Below are 18124 nucleotides of genomic sequence, written 5' to 3'. Positions count from 1 at the left end.
TTGAGTTAGCTTTATGTACCACTAAAAAAGAAAAAAAGAACAATGCTCTTCTCTCAACCTTCTCGACAGCTTCCCCCAAACATACTCTAGGTGTTAGAAAGAGACCAGATTGCAGAATACTTTATTGACGTTATGTAGGACTATATTTACTTTAGGACCTTTTTTTCCATAACTCACATGTACAGGTCTTTGTCATTTTTATATAATTCTCTAAAGACTTGCTACATCCATTGTTAGAAGGACTAAGAGTGAAACGCAGTGAGGATTAGGCAAGGCCTAGTTGAAAACATTCCTGAACAGATTCGGTTTTAGGATCTACTACCCCCTCCCAGTCCACTATATAACCCCCACCACATATTGGGACATTACATCATTACAGATTAGGAATATAAATATATTAAAGTCAAGGGTAACAAATTTAAAACATGTTGAGGGTCTTCCCAGTTTGACAATTTCATGTGCCACAATGTGGTGACACTTGCTAAAGTGACAACCATTTTTTAGATTATAAATAAAGATGCACAACCTCGTCTGCTCTACGGACAAACAATGGGGTCTTTCACTGTGTAGTTCTAATTTAACAAGGCATTTTTCATTTGATCGTGGGAAAACGCATAATGCTTTTGTAGCTTGACCACTGATTCCCCGGAAGTTAATATCTAGTGATTACAGAGATGCTTCCAATATGAAGGGAGAGGCGGTAAAATCTTGTAAGAAGTTAATGAGCCACAGAGGCTCAAACAATTGTTCAACACCTCTTCACAACTGCATGACGGAATGGCCATAACTACTGGCTTAGATTTCCAAAAAAAACTTAACTGCTGACCATATTATACGTGCATGGCCCTCTTCAGTTAATGTTAATGAGAATCGTACAGCGCACGAATATCCTCAGATGTCTTGGCGCTAGCGGACTAAAAGTGCTGTGCTCACCTATACTACTACTGAAATAACCAGGTATTAAGCTGTTTCCTGAATTCCAGATGATGGGTAATTTTTCTGAGATATAACGGGAGAGAGTTACATTCTTTGATGGTATTAAAAGCTAAACTCCTCCCACCCCAGTTCATCTTATAGATCCTGGCTGGCTGCATAAGGTAAGCATTTGCTGAACGTAGCACTCTATTTGGGGAGTATCATCTAAACAAGTTTTTTAAGAACTTTGGTCCTTTTCTATGTAATGCCTTATGAGCAATGCAGAGAGTTTTAAATTTTATCCGCTGGCAAACTGGCAGCCAGTGGAGTTTTCTCAATTCAGCTCTCACCCATTAAAATTTTGGAATATCCAAGATCAGTCTTGCAGGCGCATTTTGTACTGCCTGCAACTTCCTGAGGAGGGCAGACTGAACCTTAGTGTACAAACTGTTACAATAGTCAAGCTTGGACAAGACTAAGGCAGTCACTAATAATTTTCTGCAGGATTTAGGAATGAACGGTAGAACTTTCCTAATAGTCTTAATCATATGAAATGAAGACAACACTAATTTAGAGACTTGAGTCTTAAAATTCTGCTTCTCATCTATAATGACCCCAAGATTTTTTGCTTTGTCTACGGGTGTAGGGGGAGGTCCAAGGCTGTCCGGCCACTAGGTAGGGGACCAACAGGAGAGAGATTTCCATCAATGAGTGCTCATCCAGTGGCTAAGAGGCAGCATGCAGTTATGAAGGTTAAGCGCATGATTAGTGTCCTTATCCACTGTGGAAATCACCAGCTTCGTATCATCAGCATATAACGTTGGAATAAGATTGAAGCTTCTAATCAGAGGCGCTAGCTCTGCTACGTAAATATTAAAAACAGTAGGGCTTAATGAAGAGCCCTGAGGGACCCCACATGGGAGAGAAAAAGGTGCCGACCTAAAATTTCCCAGGTGCACTGATTGAGTTCTCTCAGATAAGAAAGATGTCAGCAGGGCAAGGGCTTTACCCCCGATTCCAATTTCTTTTAAACGGCGAACCAAGAGAGAGTGATCAACCGTGTTAAATGCAGCGGATAGGTCCAGCAGCACCAAGGCTGCTGAACCCCCGCTGTCCAATGACACGCGTATTTCCTCTGTGGTCTTATTCAGAGCAGACTCAGTACTATGGTTCGCTCTAAAACCAAACTGGCTGTGATCTAAAACTTGATTAGCAATTCTTTTTCAAACTCTCACATTCCAGTAATCGATTAGTTTTCTCATGTGAATAACTTCAGTATCCTCAGACAACCCTTAACTCTAGTGATGCAGACCGAACTATTAAACAATCTTTCCCTTCAACTCCTGCCATTTTTTTTACTCACTCCTTTCTCCCTGATAAATTGCTCCACGTGTCATTTTCTGAAATATCTGCTTTCATCAGTACTACCTTTTCTGAGTTGTTATATACAGAAATACCAATTCCAAAGGGATACAAACATTTAAAAATGCTCTCTTTTACGTTTAAACCACAGTATGAATATAATGGTAAATGAAGCTTTTATTCTCTATATTAAACAAGCATTTGCAATGCAACGGTCTCGCCTTTAGGAAACTTTAAAGTATTTAGCCATGCAGCAAATTATCCTGGGTGTTATATTAACTCTTCTCATTTAGCCTTACACAACTGCTATAACCGGAAGAAAAGAGCATTCGTTCTCAGTGGGGCACCATGGAAAGGGGTTAAGGTAACTGTTAGTCCCAAAGAATAACATTTTAGAAAAACCAACATACATTGACAAAGTGAAAATTGGTTAACAGCGATGTTTGAAGCGCAGTATAATGCAAAATGAAAATGCGGTAACAGAATATGTAAAGCAACAAACACTGTCTGCTAAAGGCACAACCCACGGAGGATGGGGAACATGGGCTAGCAGCAACGGAATCACATTAGTTAAAAAAAAGTAGCAAAAGTATTAAGTATAATTAGAAAAGGGGGTCAGACACTAGTATTTAACAAAAAAAAAAGTAAACTATTGTGACAAAAAGTCATCCAACAGTGTTGTTAAACACTATTCAAATGTCATAAGAAGCAATTGGGTTTGACTGGAGGACAGGAAGAATTGGCACTCAAGCATGTGCGATTATAGGTTAGATAGATGTATACAAAGGTATAGTGGTGCAAGCAGGTCAGGGGAACAAACACAGACAAAACAATATAAACAAAGGTCCTGCGCACTTGTTTAGGGTGACTGGTTTTTATGTAAAAACCATACAGTTAGGTACAGTTCATTAACAAAAAAGTTGAGATCCAGCGGTGCATGAAGAGTGATTTATAGTCCAGTCTTGATCAGTACATTCGAAATAAAGCAAGCCGACACATGTTTCGTCACATAGTGTGAAGATATGACTCTTCAGGACTGGGAAGGACATAAGTATTGAAAATAATAAGCAAAGGTGGAAAATGAAACAAGATACTAATTGAGAAAATGAATGGTGTCTAACAGTACTTGGGAGAAGACTGAATGATCTGAATCTTAAAGAAACCTAATGGTGGAAGATTTTCTGGTAAAGACACCGCTAGTTTGTGGAAACCCTATAGTGTGAGAGAAAACATAATGTGACACTTTAATTAAAAGGTACATACATACCGAAATTGTGTGTGGTGACATAGTGCATAAAAAGGCATACATGGTGAAGTAAGAATGACAAGGATATTGCAGGCATTCCTAAGAGAAGACAAAAAAGTCTACACAAAGGCGCAAAGGAGATGTACATTCGAAACAGTAATGGTAACTAAATAAACTGAAAATAAAGAGTATTGGGTAAACTCTGTTGTTCTGACTGCGGCTGTTTCTAAAAGAAGACAAAAATGTCCACATGCAATAGAACATATTCTATGGCAATAACGAACCATGATATCAAAAACATGAAAATTAACTAAAATCAGTAGCCTTAAACGATGGTTCAAGAAAAGCGAGCATCTAACGGTCAAGAAGGGCCAAAATGTGTGGACGATCCCGGGAAGAACATAGGAGCAAATGCATTTACTAAACAGTTTAAGTATATCGAGCGAAGTTACATAAACATGCATGGTGTGTCAAATGAGACAGAAATACAATTATCGGATAATGGTGCCTCGCTATTGTATATAAAACCCTATGCGGTAATTTCATAAGTTATGGTCTTCATGTAAAACGTAGTAAAACATTATGATAGTGGTAATGTCCGTGGTGTCTATAGTTTAAAGCAGGGAGAGTCATGGAAAAGTAAGTAGATAGAAGAAGAAAGGAAAAACCAACATGTTGGCAAAAGTACCGGAGGTTCTCTCTGTAGAGATGTAGGGACTGGAAGTAAAGAATCTGGATTTCGTGGGCGATTTAGTGGGCGAAGTAGCTAGCGAAGTGCGGGCATATAAGTCGGCCGACACTGGATGTGGAAGGTAGGGTCTCACTGTAGGTTCGGCGGGGATATGACCAGGCTGCGGTGTAAAGTTGGTGCGTGAACACGTAGACATTGGAGTCCTGTTAGGCGGTGGTGCCAAATGCGAAACCTGTGGACGGGTACATCCAAGGCCCACGATCTAAGGGGGGAACGGAGTAGGTCAGAGTGGTGCGGTAGCAAGCGGGCACAGCGTGTAAAAACGGCTGTACCGGGGTAAAGCAGGGGTCGGGCTTACCTGAGATCGTGTGTCGAGTGGAGGTATGGCGGTAGCTGCTCTCTTGGAACCGGGTGTTGGGTCTGAGGCCGGGAGAGTGAGTCTAGGATAACTACTCGTGGTCGCATAGAATCTTCTCTCGGAAGGGCGGGGCTAAAGGCGGAAGTGAGTGGGCTAAACAACTAGAATGCTAAAGGTCAGGTCGGGGCAACATGGAAGTGGCGTGTTGTTCGTATACAAATGTACTGCCAGCTTTCTGTTCTTTCGGAAATCGGAAATAGAGGAAACTAAAACAACAAGAATGCGGCGACCCCAGGACGACAAAACAGCATCCGGGCCTGCCCCGAAGACAACAAAAACAAGAAATGCTGAAACACAAAAAGCGAAAGAAAGTAAAGAAACTAGTACAACGAGAGGGGGGGCGGGCGGGCAGCACAACCTTCTTCCAGCTGCGGTCGGGAGAAATGGCAAAACAAAAGCACCGGCAAAAAAAAAAAAGTAAACTCCTCCGAATGACGATGAAAAAGGGGCGGGACTTAAAAAAAGAGCCAGAAACGCCCACGAGAAAATAGTAATTGACACACATCTCTTCCAATGGCTAGCCTCTATTTACGAAGCTAGCCAATGGAAGAGAGAGGTGAAGTAAAGCCCCACTGTTGAAATCATTAAATCTTCGGCTCCGCCCCCCACAGCTTCGCTGTGGGACGGTAGCCTCGACCTAAAAACTACCATAATGCAAAAAGAAATCTCACTCAAAAATCCTGAAATATTTTTAGGTTTCGTTTGCACTGCGATTGCGCTGTGCTTGCGAAATCTCTTGAAATTAAAAAACCCTAAAAATGGGCTTCGAGCCCACCCATTACTTACATTTATTACCATTGATTGACGTCACTCTTTTTCTTGCTTCTCATTTGGCATCTCCTCTTCCCCTCTCTCATCAATTTTTCCGGCCTCCCTCATCAGTTCTTTGGACTTTGCTGGAGTTTTGGCAAACTACAGTTATCTGCCTGCAGCCAGTGACCATCCAAAGGGCGCTCACTTGTAGAGGTACTTTTTTATTTTCATTATAAACTACCACTTTATAATATTGCATGTGATTTAATGCCCTCTCCATCCCTACCTGTCCCTCCTATCCGCCTCCTATTCTTGTTACATGCCCTATCCGCCCCAACCCCTCCCGCTTCATCCTTGCATACCCCTCCCTTCCACCCTCTTCCGCTTCATCTTTAACATGCCCCCCCTCCCTCCAACCCCCCACTTCATCCTTGCATCCAACCCCTCAAAGCATCGTCCTTGCGTCCCTCCCATCCACTCCTGCTTCGTCGTTTCACATCTCTTCCTTCTCTCCCCCTCCCGCTTCATCCTTGCAGTCCTGCTTGGTCGTTGTTTTTCGCCATGATGGGAAATGATGGAGTTAGTAGAAAGAAAAAAGAGATGTCCATGTTTGTCTAATTAAGATGGAACTGGAACAGATACAGGTCCCGGGTGGGCGTGTGAGACTCTGCAGCTCTACATGCCAAGAACAGATGCATACTGGTAAGTAGCATTTTCCGTTCGAGTCATATGAGCTGCAGATCTCACACTGAGCATAGATTATATAGCAGTATCTCCCCTAGCGGTGGTCGCCTGTATCCGTTGCAGTAGTTTGAAATAAGAGTTTTGAGGACAGCTTGGCCTAAGGCAGCTTACAAGCAGGCTTGCACATCAACACAGTAGTGTTTAGTGAAAGTATGTGTTGTAGACCATGTCACTGCTTTGCATATGTCTTCTAGAGGAATGTTTCCTAAGAAAGCCATAGAGGCTCCTAGTTTGCCTGTGGAGTGCGCCCTAGGAGGAATTGTTAGTGTACGCTTTGCTTTTTGATAGCATATTTGAATGCATTTGACAATCCACCTTGCAAATCCTGCTTTAGAGATGGGGGTTGCCTTTATGTGGAGGAGAGAAAGCTACAAACAATTCTTTTGTTTTGCGAAATGCTTTGGTTCCATCAATGTAATAGAGAAGAGCTCTTTTAACGTCTAGAGTGTGAAGAGCCCTTTGTGCCACAGAGTCTGGGTTTTGGAAAAACACTGGTGCCTCTACAGATTCGTTTAAATGAAACGGAGTAATGACTTTTAGAAGGAATTTAGGATTTGTTCTTAGAACCACTTTATTACAGTGTAATTGTAAAAATGGTTCTTGTATAGTGAAAGCTTGAATCTCACTAACTCTCCTAAGAGAGGTAATAGCCACAAGAAAAGCTGTTTTCCATGTGAGGAATTGAAGTTCACACTTGTGTAAAGGTTCAAAAGGTGGTCCCATGAGCCTGGTAAGAACAATATTTAGGTTCCACACTGGAGAGGGTGGTAACCTGGGAGGAATGATTATTTTTAGCCCTTCCATAAATGCTTTAATAGCAGGCACTCTAAATAAAGACAGATGTTGTCTATTTTGTAAGTATGCTGCAATTGCTGCAAGATGTAGGCGTATAGATGAATATGCCAAGTTACATCTTTGAAAATGTAGAAGGTAGCAAATGATATTTTGGATGGAAGCATCTAGGGGAACAATTTGGTTATTGTTGCAGTAGATGGCAAATCATTTCCTTTTAACAGCATAACAAGCTCTAGTGTAGGTCTTCTGGCTTCTTTAATGATATTCATACAGTCTGGTGGTAGGTTAAGGTAAGCAAACTCTAAGACTTCAGGAGCCAGATCGCCAGATTCAGTTGGCTTGGATCTGGATGTCTGATGTCTACATAGTTCTGCGTTAGCATGGATGGTGTCTGATGTAGTTTTTGGTGTGGAACTAGGGATAGTTCCAGCAGTGTTGTGTACCACGGTTGGCGTGCCCATGTGGGAGCTACTAAAATCAGTTTGAGCGACTGTTGTCGTAGCTTGCGCACTATTAGTGGTATTAGTGGTAGTGGCGGAAAAGCGTACGCAAATCTGCCTGACCAGTTCATCCATATCGCATTGCCCTTGGACAGCGGGTGTGGAAACCTGGCGGCGAAGGTTGGGCATTTTGCGTTTTCATGTGTGGCGAACAGATCTATGTCTGGATGACCCCACTTGTGAAAAAATGGTAGAAGAACTTGCGGATGTAGTTCCCATTCGCAAATCTGTTGTGTCTGTCGACTTAACAGATCTGCTGTCTGATTGTGAACTCCTGGAAGGTGTTCTGCTAACAGATATATGTTTTGTGGAATGGCCCATCTCCAAATGTTCTGTGCAAGCTGGGACAGTTGTACAGAGTGTGTCCCCCCTGTTTTTATATATAGTACATGGCTGTCATGTAGTATGTCTGGATTAATACAGCTTTCTTTTGTACTTGGAAAGTTTTGAGCGCTAGGAATATTGCTAGCAGCTTGAGGTGGTTGATAAGGAGCGCTTTTTGTTGAGTCGTCCATTGCCCTTGAGTTGTATGATGTAGGAATGGGTTCTCCATCCTGTGAGAGATGCGTATGCTGTAAGAACTATTTGTGGAACAGGTTCGAGGAACGGCCGCCCTTTTGCCAAGTTTTTGGAGTTCCACCACTGCAGAGAGCGATGTGTGCGGCTGTCCACCAACACCAGGTCTGTCAGTTGTCCTTGAGCCTGGTTCCACTGTTGTGATAGATATTCTTGCAACGGACGCATTTGCAGTCTTGCATACTGTACAATGAAAATGCAAGATGCCATTATGCCTATTAGTCTCATGAACACTCTGGCTGGGAGAGAGTGTTGATGTTGAAACTTTGTGACTAAGGCTTGAATGCTCTGTATCCTTGCTGAACTGGGATAAGCTAGAGCTGTAGACGTGTTTATTGTAGCCCCTAGATATTGACGTACATGAGAGGCCTGCAGATACGACTTGGTGTAGTTGATTGTGAACCCTAAGTCGTGCAATTGTCTAAGATGTGTGTTGGACACATTGCTTGAATGACTTGGCTTTTATGAGCCAATCGTCTAGATATGGGAAGACATGGATGTGTTGCCTTCTGAGGTGTGCTGCTACTACTGCTAGCTACTTTGTGAACACTCTTGGTGCAGTTGTGACCCCGAATGGAAGGACTTTGAACTGATAATGCTGTCCTTCCAGTACAAACCTCAGATACTTCCTGTGAGAAGGATGTATAGGAATGTGGAAGTAGGCGTCCTTTAGATCTAGTGTTGTAAGGAAGTCGCCTTGTTGCAGCAATGGGAGCACTTGTTGTAAAGTGATCATATGAAAATGATCCGAGTGTATATAGCGATTGAGGGGCCTGAGGTCGAGAATTGGTCTTAGTGTCCCGTCCTTTTTGGGTATTAGGAAATACAGCGAGTAAACCCCTGTTCCTTGATGTTGTAAAGGAACGATTTCTATTGCGTTTTTCTGAAGAAGTGATAGAACTTCTTGTTTGAGCAGCATGAGATGTTCTGCAGACATTGCACGCTGATTGGGTGGTATGTGTGGAGGGATAGCTGTATGTTCGAAGCAGTAGACATACTGGATAATTTGTCTTACCCACTTATCTGTTGTGATGGTATTCCAGACACGTAGGAACTGTGTTAGTCTGCCCCCACAGGAGTGGAATGCTGTTGGGGGAGCTGAGGAAAGTCACTGTTTTGTGGTGGAAGAGGTTCCATTATTGTTATTCCCTCGACCTCTTCCCTTATTGTTGTTGCCTCTATAGCCTCCTCTAAAATATCATTTACTGGAGGATGTTTGTGTATTAGATTTGAAGGAAGCTGAATTGCCTGCTCCAGATTGTTTGGAGCCTCCCCTATAGAAGGAGCGACGAAAGGAGCCTCTAGCTTGGGCGGATTGCAAAGTTCCGATAGATTTGGCTGTATCTGTGTCCTTTTTAATTTTTTCAAGTGTTGTGTCTACCTCTGGTCCAAACAATTGATGTTGGTTGAATGGCTGATTTAAGATGGTAGTTTGCACTTCCTGCTTAAATCCTGAAATGCGTAGCCACGCATGACGTCTAAGTAGGACACTAGTGTTTACAGCTCTAGATGCAGTGTCTGCCATATCCAATGCGCACTTGATTGAGGCATTAGAAATTAGCTGGCCTTCTTGTATAAGGTCGTTTGCCTGCTCTTTATATTGATCAGGTAGATGCTGTAATAGTGTTTCTAACTGATCATAGTGAGCCCTGTCGTATCTTGCAAGGAGGGCTTGTGTGTTAGCAATACGCCATGTATTGCTAGCCTGGGCAGCTATACTTTTGCCTGAAGCATCTATCACCTTAGAATCTTTATCAGGGGGTGGTGCTTCACCTGATGTCTGTGGGTTTGCCCTTTTTCTATCATTTGACACGACTAGGGAATCTAAGGGTAGCTGTCCTTTAATGTAGGCAGGATCCCCAGGAGCAGGCCTATACTTTTTTTCTATTCTTGGATTTAGAATCCTCACACATACAGGATCTTTAAATATTTCTGGAGCATGTTTAATGACCCCTTTAATGATAGGCAGAATTTGAACAGATTTTTGTGACTGTTCGAAAGTATCTAATAAAAAATCTTCCTCTGCCTCATCTGAATGCATGGTGACCCCATGGTAAATGGCATCCCTATTCAGTAAGTGTCCAAACCCAATATTATCTTCTGGGGGAGAAAGTTTGGATGGATATGTATGTGGGTCAGGAATATCTGGCACATCCTGTGGGTTTGGGTACTCCCAGTCTGAATCATCACTAGGGTAGGGAAAAGGCTCATCTGGGTCTACCCCTCCCTCCATGCTATACTCATCATCATTCTGAGGTGTATGTGGTGAAGAATGAGGAGGAGAGTTTTCAGGAGAATTTGGAGGTGAAGGTATTGTCTTCGGAGTCCAAGGCTTTTTCCAGGACTTGAGCGCATTGGAAGCAGGCCTTGTAGGTTTTGATACCGGAGATATTGGATTCGGAGTAGAAGCTGGTTTCGTCAGTTACGAGGCGTGGGAAGCAGGCTTCATAGTTTTGTCTTTAGAAGTCGACGGTTTCGGAACCGTGGCTTCTTTTGGTTTCGATGCCGAGGGAGCTGGTGGGATCGGCATGTGCAGTTTGCTCGTTACAGAGCTACCGGAAGGCTTGAGTATTTTCTTAGGAGCCGGGCTCGATGGCGGGGCTTTCAAAGTGTTTTTTCGGTCTCGACTGGGCCCCGGAGGCGGAGTGTTGACCTTTGCCTTCGATCTAGGTGATGGGTGTGGGGCAGTAGTACTCACGCGTGGACCCGATGGTATGGAGTCATCTGAGTCGTCTGCCCCGAATACAATTTGGAGATTGTCTGAATCTTCTTCTGGGACGAGCGGACCTTCTTGGTCGAAGATATCCACTGGTTTCGGAGCCGATCTCTGCCTGTCGTGTCGACGGGCCCTCCGATTTCGAATCGCCTTTTTTGATCGAAAGGATGTACAGGCTGTACAGGTCGACTCGTCGTGTTCTGGCGATAAGCACAGGTTACAGACCTCGTGATGGTCTCTGTGTGGAAACTTTGCTCCACACTCGGGGCATCTTTTGAATGGCGTCCTTTCCATGAGTTGTAGGCCTCACGGCGTGGATAGGCCCAACGGCCCGCGTCGACGACCGGAATCGAACAGATGAAGTCGAGTCGATGTTTGTTGACATTGGAAGTTGTTTGTAAAGTTTTTTCGCGTCGAATTACCATTATAGGTAGATTTCGAACCGGAGCGGAAAAGTTACATCCGAACTCAGTGGTGGAAAAAAAAAACAATCTAAGGATGGAGCCGATGCCCATGCGGACGGTCTTCCAAAGGAGGAGTCACCTATCTCGTGACTACAAAGACTTCTTCCAAGACGACAACAACATGCAATCATCCGAACCCAACACCAGGTGGCGATCTAATGCTCAGTGTGAGATCTGCAGCTCATATGCCTCTAACACAGCGTTTCCCAAGGTAGATTTCTAATGATTTGGGGGAAGTTTGAGTTCTCTTCTCTTTGAAAGTTAGCCATTTCCATGCCTCATGAATAGAATACCAAGGTCAGGATAAGCAGCGACAACTTTCAACACTGTCAGATCCAGCTGTGTGCCTGTTTCCATAAAACTGCCCCTGACATGGTCCATCCAACTCCGGAATTAACTCCGAATCGCAAATAACATTTATTATAACAGGTTTCAATCCTCCGTGTACATTGAGAGTTTAGGCGAATGGCCATAACATCAGACGGGCCCAAGCTGGGAAACAAAAAGCAGGCCTGATTAAAAATAAGCTTTGGCAAGTCAACTAGTTTGGCCTATGCTAAATCTAGTGGGTTTGTCAATGTTTTTTGACATGTTGCACAGCAGTAGATCTACTGTGCAACATGGCTCAAAAAAAGAGCTAGGACACAGTCAATACTGGCCGCGTCATAACGCTTTTGAAAAATAAAACCTTAGGCCATGTTGCACAGCAGCTCAAATGCTGTGCAACATGTAGAAAAACAAAGACAAAGCCAATAGATTTCACATTGATGAAATCTATTGGCTTAGCCAATGTTTGTTATTAGTTTCACTAGTCACAACCTTCAGTTCAGTTGGTAAAGAATGCAGCTTTGTAAACAAATGGTAATAAATACAGCACTGTGCGTCTGAGAAGATTAAACTGTTAGTTAAAACAGAAATGTATGTTTCCAAAGAACATCTGAAAAACCATGAGAAAACGCATCAGTCGAGTTAAGATTGCATCCCTGTTGATTATATATTATATTAAAAATATTTTTGCAAATGCAAACAGAAGTTGAGAGGATTGCACTTTATACCAATAATCTGGAATGGATACTTTGTTAAACCAAGACGTGACTTGGCAAAACACAATTGCCCACATTAATGTTAAGCCCCCACCTTAATTGAATTCCCTTACCATAAGAGAACGTGTTTCTTTGATCCTACCTCTAGTACAGTTGTTACTTAACAGACCAATATTTAGCCCCAACTCTCAGCAGCGCCCCCTCTCTTAAATTCTATTAAATGTGTTACAGAAAAATCCATCACTGCGGGAAAAAGGTTATTTGTCTGGTACCACCCGGCCAGACAGTTGCAGTCCTCAGGTACAAGACTGATGAAAGTACCCAGAATACGCACCGCGACTTGGGGTGGCAGGAGTCTTTCTTATGATTCCGCAATGCTGTGGAACACACTACCAGCCGAGAGGAACAACCTCCCTCACCATTTTTAGAAAAAAACTTAGCTTTTCCAGAACTGAGGAACTTGGAGAAATTACTGCAGTCAATAGCGCCAGGACACCTCCGGGTATTCGTGCGCTTAATAAGTTACATTAAGATTAACATGTATCAATCTACAGTAGCCAATCCCATACATGGCCCAATCCAAGATGAGAACATCAGAGGCATCAACTACACAAACCTTTGCCCTCATTTCCTACAAAATACCTTTCACAGCGAGATAAACATTGTTGAAATCCAACTAAATGTATGCACAGTTATGGTGTGACTTTAATGCCTTTTGTAATACACCTGTTGCAGCAGACTCTTCATAAGGTTTGGTCAATGTACCTTTTGTAGCAAATCTCATGAGCAGTTTGTTTCCTTTGAACAGTTTGATGGACAGACGAGTGTCATTCCGCAAGAACGAGTCTTCCTCTGCCTGGGACAGGGAGTCGAGCTGTGGAAGAAACAGAATGCCAATCAATGTTATTTTCTGCTTTTCAGTCAAGCCTTAGGAATAGGTGGTGGGACAGGTTCCAACACAGCAGTCATCCATCAAATCAAAAAGCACAAGCGATCCCACATGTCCAGTGAAGCTACACATATTCTAAAAGCTTCCAAAAGTAATTAAAAGTAGTTAATTGCAAAGTAAAAGTTTCGTACGTTTTTTAAACACATGGTAACTAAGAAACCATTTCGTAGAGAGATCTGTTTTTCTTTTAAACCCGACACAATCTGTTACTGTACAAGGCAGCTGATGTTAAGACAGATTGTGTATACTGCATGTTCTCCTCAGTATCAGAAGAATGAGCTTGTTGCCCACTGGTTCTGCCAAATCGACAGCAACTATATATAGGTATGAAACATTTGCAACAGTCTGCGGAGCATATGGATTTCCTTTTTGTGTGCAACTGGGAGTGTGAAAGCTGCCAGTTCTTTTCTATCTTAGCTTGTAAGTTCAGGAACCATTTGCTCTTTATCCACGTTCATTTCTCATATATAGGATGCAAAAACTGCATAGATAGAGCTTAATATGAAATGGAGTTGTGTTGCTTTCCACTTTCCAGACTTTTGAAAAAGGAGTTACATAGGAGAGTGAAAAACGTAGGATAGTTGTAAGGCACTTAACAGCATATATCTGAGAAACTGAAGATATTTATGCCTTTATTTGGTATTTGTATAGAGCAGTCTGGCATTATTACGGGTTCAGTGCAGTCATGTTTCAGTGGATGTTCCACAATGAGGTTCCAGGGTTTCCATCACACAATAAAGTCTGAGTAATCTTGTGATGATGTGTTTTGAAAATAACATTCTGTTCCGTCTCCGGCTAAATGGCAGTGCCTTCATCAGTGAGTTGCGGAAGTCATTATGAAATGAAATGAAATGAAATGATTACGACTACCCATAGGCATCTCGGCGCTTGTACGAATACCGCCGAGGAACCCTTCCTGGCCTTTTCCTGTGAGGAGCCAACTCCTGGGCACCCCCAAGGTGAAGTCAGGCATCCTCAGCGTTGTTGGGGCCGTTGTAGAGATTAAGCAAGCTATTGCCCAGAGGTGCAGAGTGGGACTCATGATTAGAATAGGCACCGAAGCAAGAATTAGCAGGTCAAAGGAAATTGAGCCCGAGACCAGCCGAGGCGGGAATTGAACCCTGGTCCCGGCCAGACTACTGCATCAGGGTCTGCCGCTCTAACCATTGAGCCACACTTCTCTACTATGGGTGTTCGAGAGGTCTTTTATCAATCACTATGTTGGAAACATGCTGTTTCGCAGTAAATATAGATTCTAGTCTCTGTTATTGGTTGCATATTATCTTACAGCTGTGCTGGTGTATGTGAGATGCTCTTTCTAATGTGTTTGGTTAGATATTTGTGTCAGTGTAGCTTGGTGCAAGTGCTATTGAAAGCACGTTAGCTGGATATATAACATATCTATGCTGGGAGCACGCATGATGTTCTGTAAAATGTTTCCGGTAGGATTTGTGTGGTACCAGTAATGGCTGTGATTGTTTCGATGTATGTAGCAAAGACCTAGAGAAAGAGCAACAAAGCATATAGATATTGCGTTGCACATGGCGACCCGGTGTAATTACTCCCTAGATAAACATAAGGGATTGACCATTCTGAGGAAAAAGGCAGCTGATCTTGAGCTTTTTTTATATATATAGCAGGAAATAATTCCCAAAAACCACCTCACCACTTACTTTCTCATTACAGTGTGCTGAAGCACGACCTTGCATGGAGAAGCATACATAGCAACACACTGACGGGAGATGCAGTTTATAATCAGCAAGATAAAGTTCTCCAACGCTATTCAACATAGTCAAACTAACTGTAGAATAACAATACATGGTAAGCTTCCTTATAAAGCAGTAAATTCGTTGGTTTGCAAAGCCACACTGTTTTCTTCAAATGCAAATCGACTTCCAGCAAAGCAGAGTGGTTTTTGGACAAAGCTCTTTGTTAGCCTCAAATAATCCTATGTTAAACATGAGGCTTGAGTCTCTTATTATTTTTTTGTCAACATGTTACATTATGGAACTGGAACTTTAAATGTTAAAATTATTATTGTGATAAATAAGAACATTTCATAGTACTTGTTTATTAAGGCAGGTCTGGCTCAGAGTGTTAAACATAATATATGGGTCCACATAAAAACTACTGTGACTATTCAACTATTGGTCATAAAGAGATAGAAAGCGAGAGAAGAGAAACACATTTTCTTAAATAAATTAAATCAGCATAGAATTATGTGGCCTTATAAATCCACTCTGCCTTCAGTCTCTTGTATTTGTATTTTGCTTTTGTAAGGCGCACAGCTACCCAAGGGTTTCCCAGCACTGCCTGAAGGTGCCAAAAGAGAGGTAAAAAAAGACCTATTGATTGAATAGCCAAGTTTTCAAAGTTCTGCGAAAATGAGCAAGGCTGATCTCTTTCCTCTTTATGGTCACAATAGTCCTGAGTGCCTTGCAAAATTCTTACAAAACGTTTGAGGGCACTTCAGAGTCCTGCCTAAAGTCATGTCAATAATTGGCTGATGATCTCATGAGCAGTTACACTTGGGAGACCCACCTCCCATGCCATATTAATTATAACTCCTCATATTTCGAAGACATTATAACTGCTTTTTATTCCATTTGTTCTGAATTATTTAAGAAATGAAAGATATCACAAAAATTACGAATTATTCCTGAAATGCAAAAATTCTTACAAGGCGACCTCAAGAAAATATTCTTATAATGTACGCTTAACCCCAAGATTTGTATTCGTCAAAGGATAAATCAAGTGTAAATTATTCCCTGAGGTTGGGGCGTCGGGGCTCGGGCCCATATGCCGCTGGATCACGTACCAGCCTACTATGGTCATGATTTTCCCTCTAAAGCCACAAATGATATGGAAAGCCACTGGACTACTCTATTGCCTATTCAGACCTAAAATGTCATTAGACCTATTGTTTCTTTGCCTGTAAACAACATATGCATGGACTACGAGATGGGGGAAATGTGTTGTTCTTTTTATGCCGGCATTATGCACAATTGAATGGTAGCCACGGGAAGGTGTTAACGCTTTGTTTTGCACTCTGACAATTGTTCCGCTGCCTATTACACTGATGTGCCGTGCTAATTGTCAATAAAGGTTTTTGAATTTGTTTTTAAAAAAAGTGTAATTATTGATGCAGAACAATCCTGTACATTGCACCTATGCCCTCTTAGGCACAAGAATGTATTTGTGCACTGCAAATGCTTATGTAAGATTACTGTCGACTTCTAGTGAGAAATAGTTCTAGAGGTGCAATGTAAAGCACTGTTCAGTATTAGGAATTCAAATACGGCCCATCCGATATAGCTAGGGTCGGGAATATTAAAGATCCCTTTTGAGTTACACCTCTCCAGTCTAAAATATTTTTAAGTAATTACTTAAAAATATTTTAGACTGGACAGGCTCTGCTGTAGCTACAAGGGAAAATGTCACCGCCTCCTATGTTCCTGTCCTCAATTTGTGAGAGAAATTTCTGGATGTGGACTAATTCTCTTGTGTGCAACATTATTCACTGTAAAAAAAAAAACAAGGATGGTATCCATCACTAATATGCGGGGGCATGCTTCTTCATCGAAGCCTCCTACGCGAGCACCAAATTGGTACTGGGTGTGCTCATTCAGAGCTCTTGGTTTTTTTCTTTTTTTTGTGGAAAGGTGGCCATGGAAAGTGAAGGGTCGTAGGCAAGATATTGAAATTATATTACAACAGGGAATGCTTGATTACTTTATTTAATTGTTCCCGACTTATACAAGATTAAAAAAAGAAAGTAGTGGGTGATCTAACCACTATTAGGGCTCCTGACCTACGTAGTGAGGGAAAGGCCCTAATAGTTGTAGACATCACACCCCACTTAATGTCAGCCCATAGCTGGTGAAGAGCCGCTAATGACACATTTTACTTCCTTGAAACATCTAGGGTCCATACATTTTAATAAGGTAAAGTGACACAAATAAACATTTATTTTATATTGTCTGCATGAGGGGTTAATAGGAGTAAGCCTGAAGGATAGTGTATGTGAGTTTCAATAAATAATTCTATATTGTTCTCTAGAGAAGATTCACGAATAAGATAAGCATCTTTGAAATAGTAGATAAATAACTGAATGAGGTTCAGATACGTCTTAACACTGTTAAATACATAAGTGATTAAACAAAGGTGAAGAATTTGCTTCACCACATTAAGAGATGCGATTTCAGAGAAGGTTGAGTGGAATAGGAGTATGTTTACAGAGAAAGATGCTCACAGACCATGTACCAAGTGGAGATGATAAACTAAGGACGTATTTGTAAAACACCGGAAAAGGTGCCATTAAGAGTTAGGCAGCCAACTGTAAAGTCATTTATTTTAGGTAGCAATAAAAAGAATAGTACAAGATGTGGCATGGGAGCAGTGAGTGAAGAGATATACCCACACAAAAGAAATGTACATTCAAATTGGTTTTACAGTGTGACAAGGTAGCAGGAAGAGAATTATAACAAAAGTACATTGTAATACCACTGTGTGCATTATTAGTGATCTCAGAGGTAGCACAGTAGTCAGTTCAGTAGGCTTTTGCACCTCTCAAAAGGACAAATGCAGATCAACTCGGGGTCTCAAACCAGTAGCTCATGAGGTACTATACCACTCCGGCTACCTCGGAGTAGCTCACCTGTGTGCAGCCCAGCTTATTAAATTAGAAAGCTTTTGCTTGGTTGAATTTATATACATATAAATAATGGAGATTATACAACACTAATAATATTAGTAGCGCTCATTGCGTTTCAATAAACATAAGTAGCTCTCAGGACAAAAAAAGTTGGAGACCCCACTAGACAGTCCATGTGACAGCTTGGTGCTTACAACAATTCTTAGGCAAGACTAATTAATTAAAAACACATGAAGGCTAGAAGGAAAAAGATAAGGCAAAAGTTTAGGAACTTTTACACTTCTCAAGACAATAAGCA

The 18124-nt window shown here is 41.9% G+C and overlaps 1 protein-coding gene across 1 annotated transcript in view; it reads right to left on the bottom strand.

Annotated features, from left to right (window-relative positions):
• Positions 1-18124, bottom strand: part of NCBP3 (nuclear cap binding subunit 3) — a 309425-nt gene that overhangs the window by 146556 nt on the left and 144745 nt on the right. Inside the window, exon 7 of the mRNA XM_078679347.1 lies at positions 12989-13097. Coding sequence (XP_078535473.1) covers positions 12989-13097 — 109 coding nt within the window. The remainder of the gene's footprint in view (positions 1-12988; positions 13098-18124) is intronic.

This window comes from Lissotriton helveticus, chromosome 3_1, assembly GCF_964261635.1.
Source record: "Lissotriton helveticus chromosome 3_1, aLisHel1.1, whole genome shotgun sequence".
Lineage (NCBI taxonomy): Eukaryota > Metazoa > Chordata > Amphibia > Caudata > Salamandridae > Lissotriton > Lissotriton helveticus.
The sequence above is the reverse complement of the archived record's forward strand: the minus strand, read 5'-3'. Positions and strand labels throughout refer to the sequence as shown.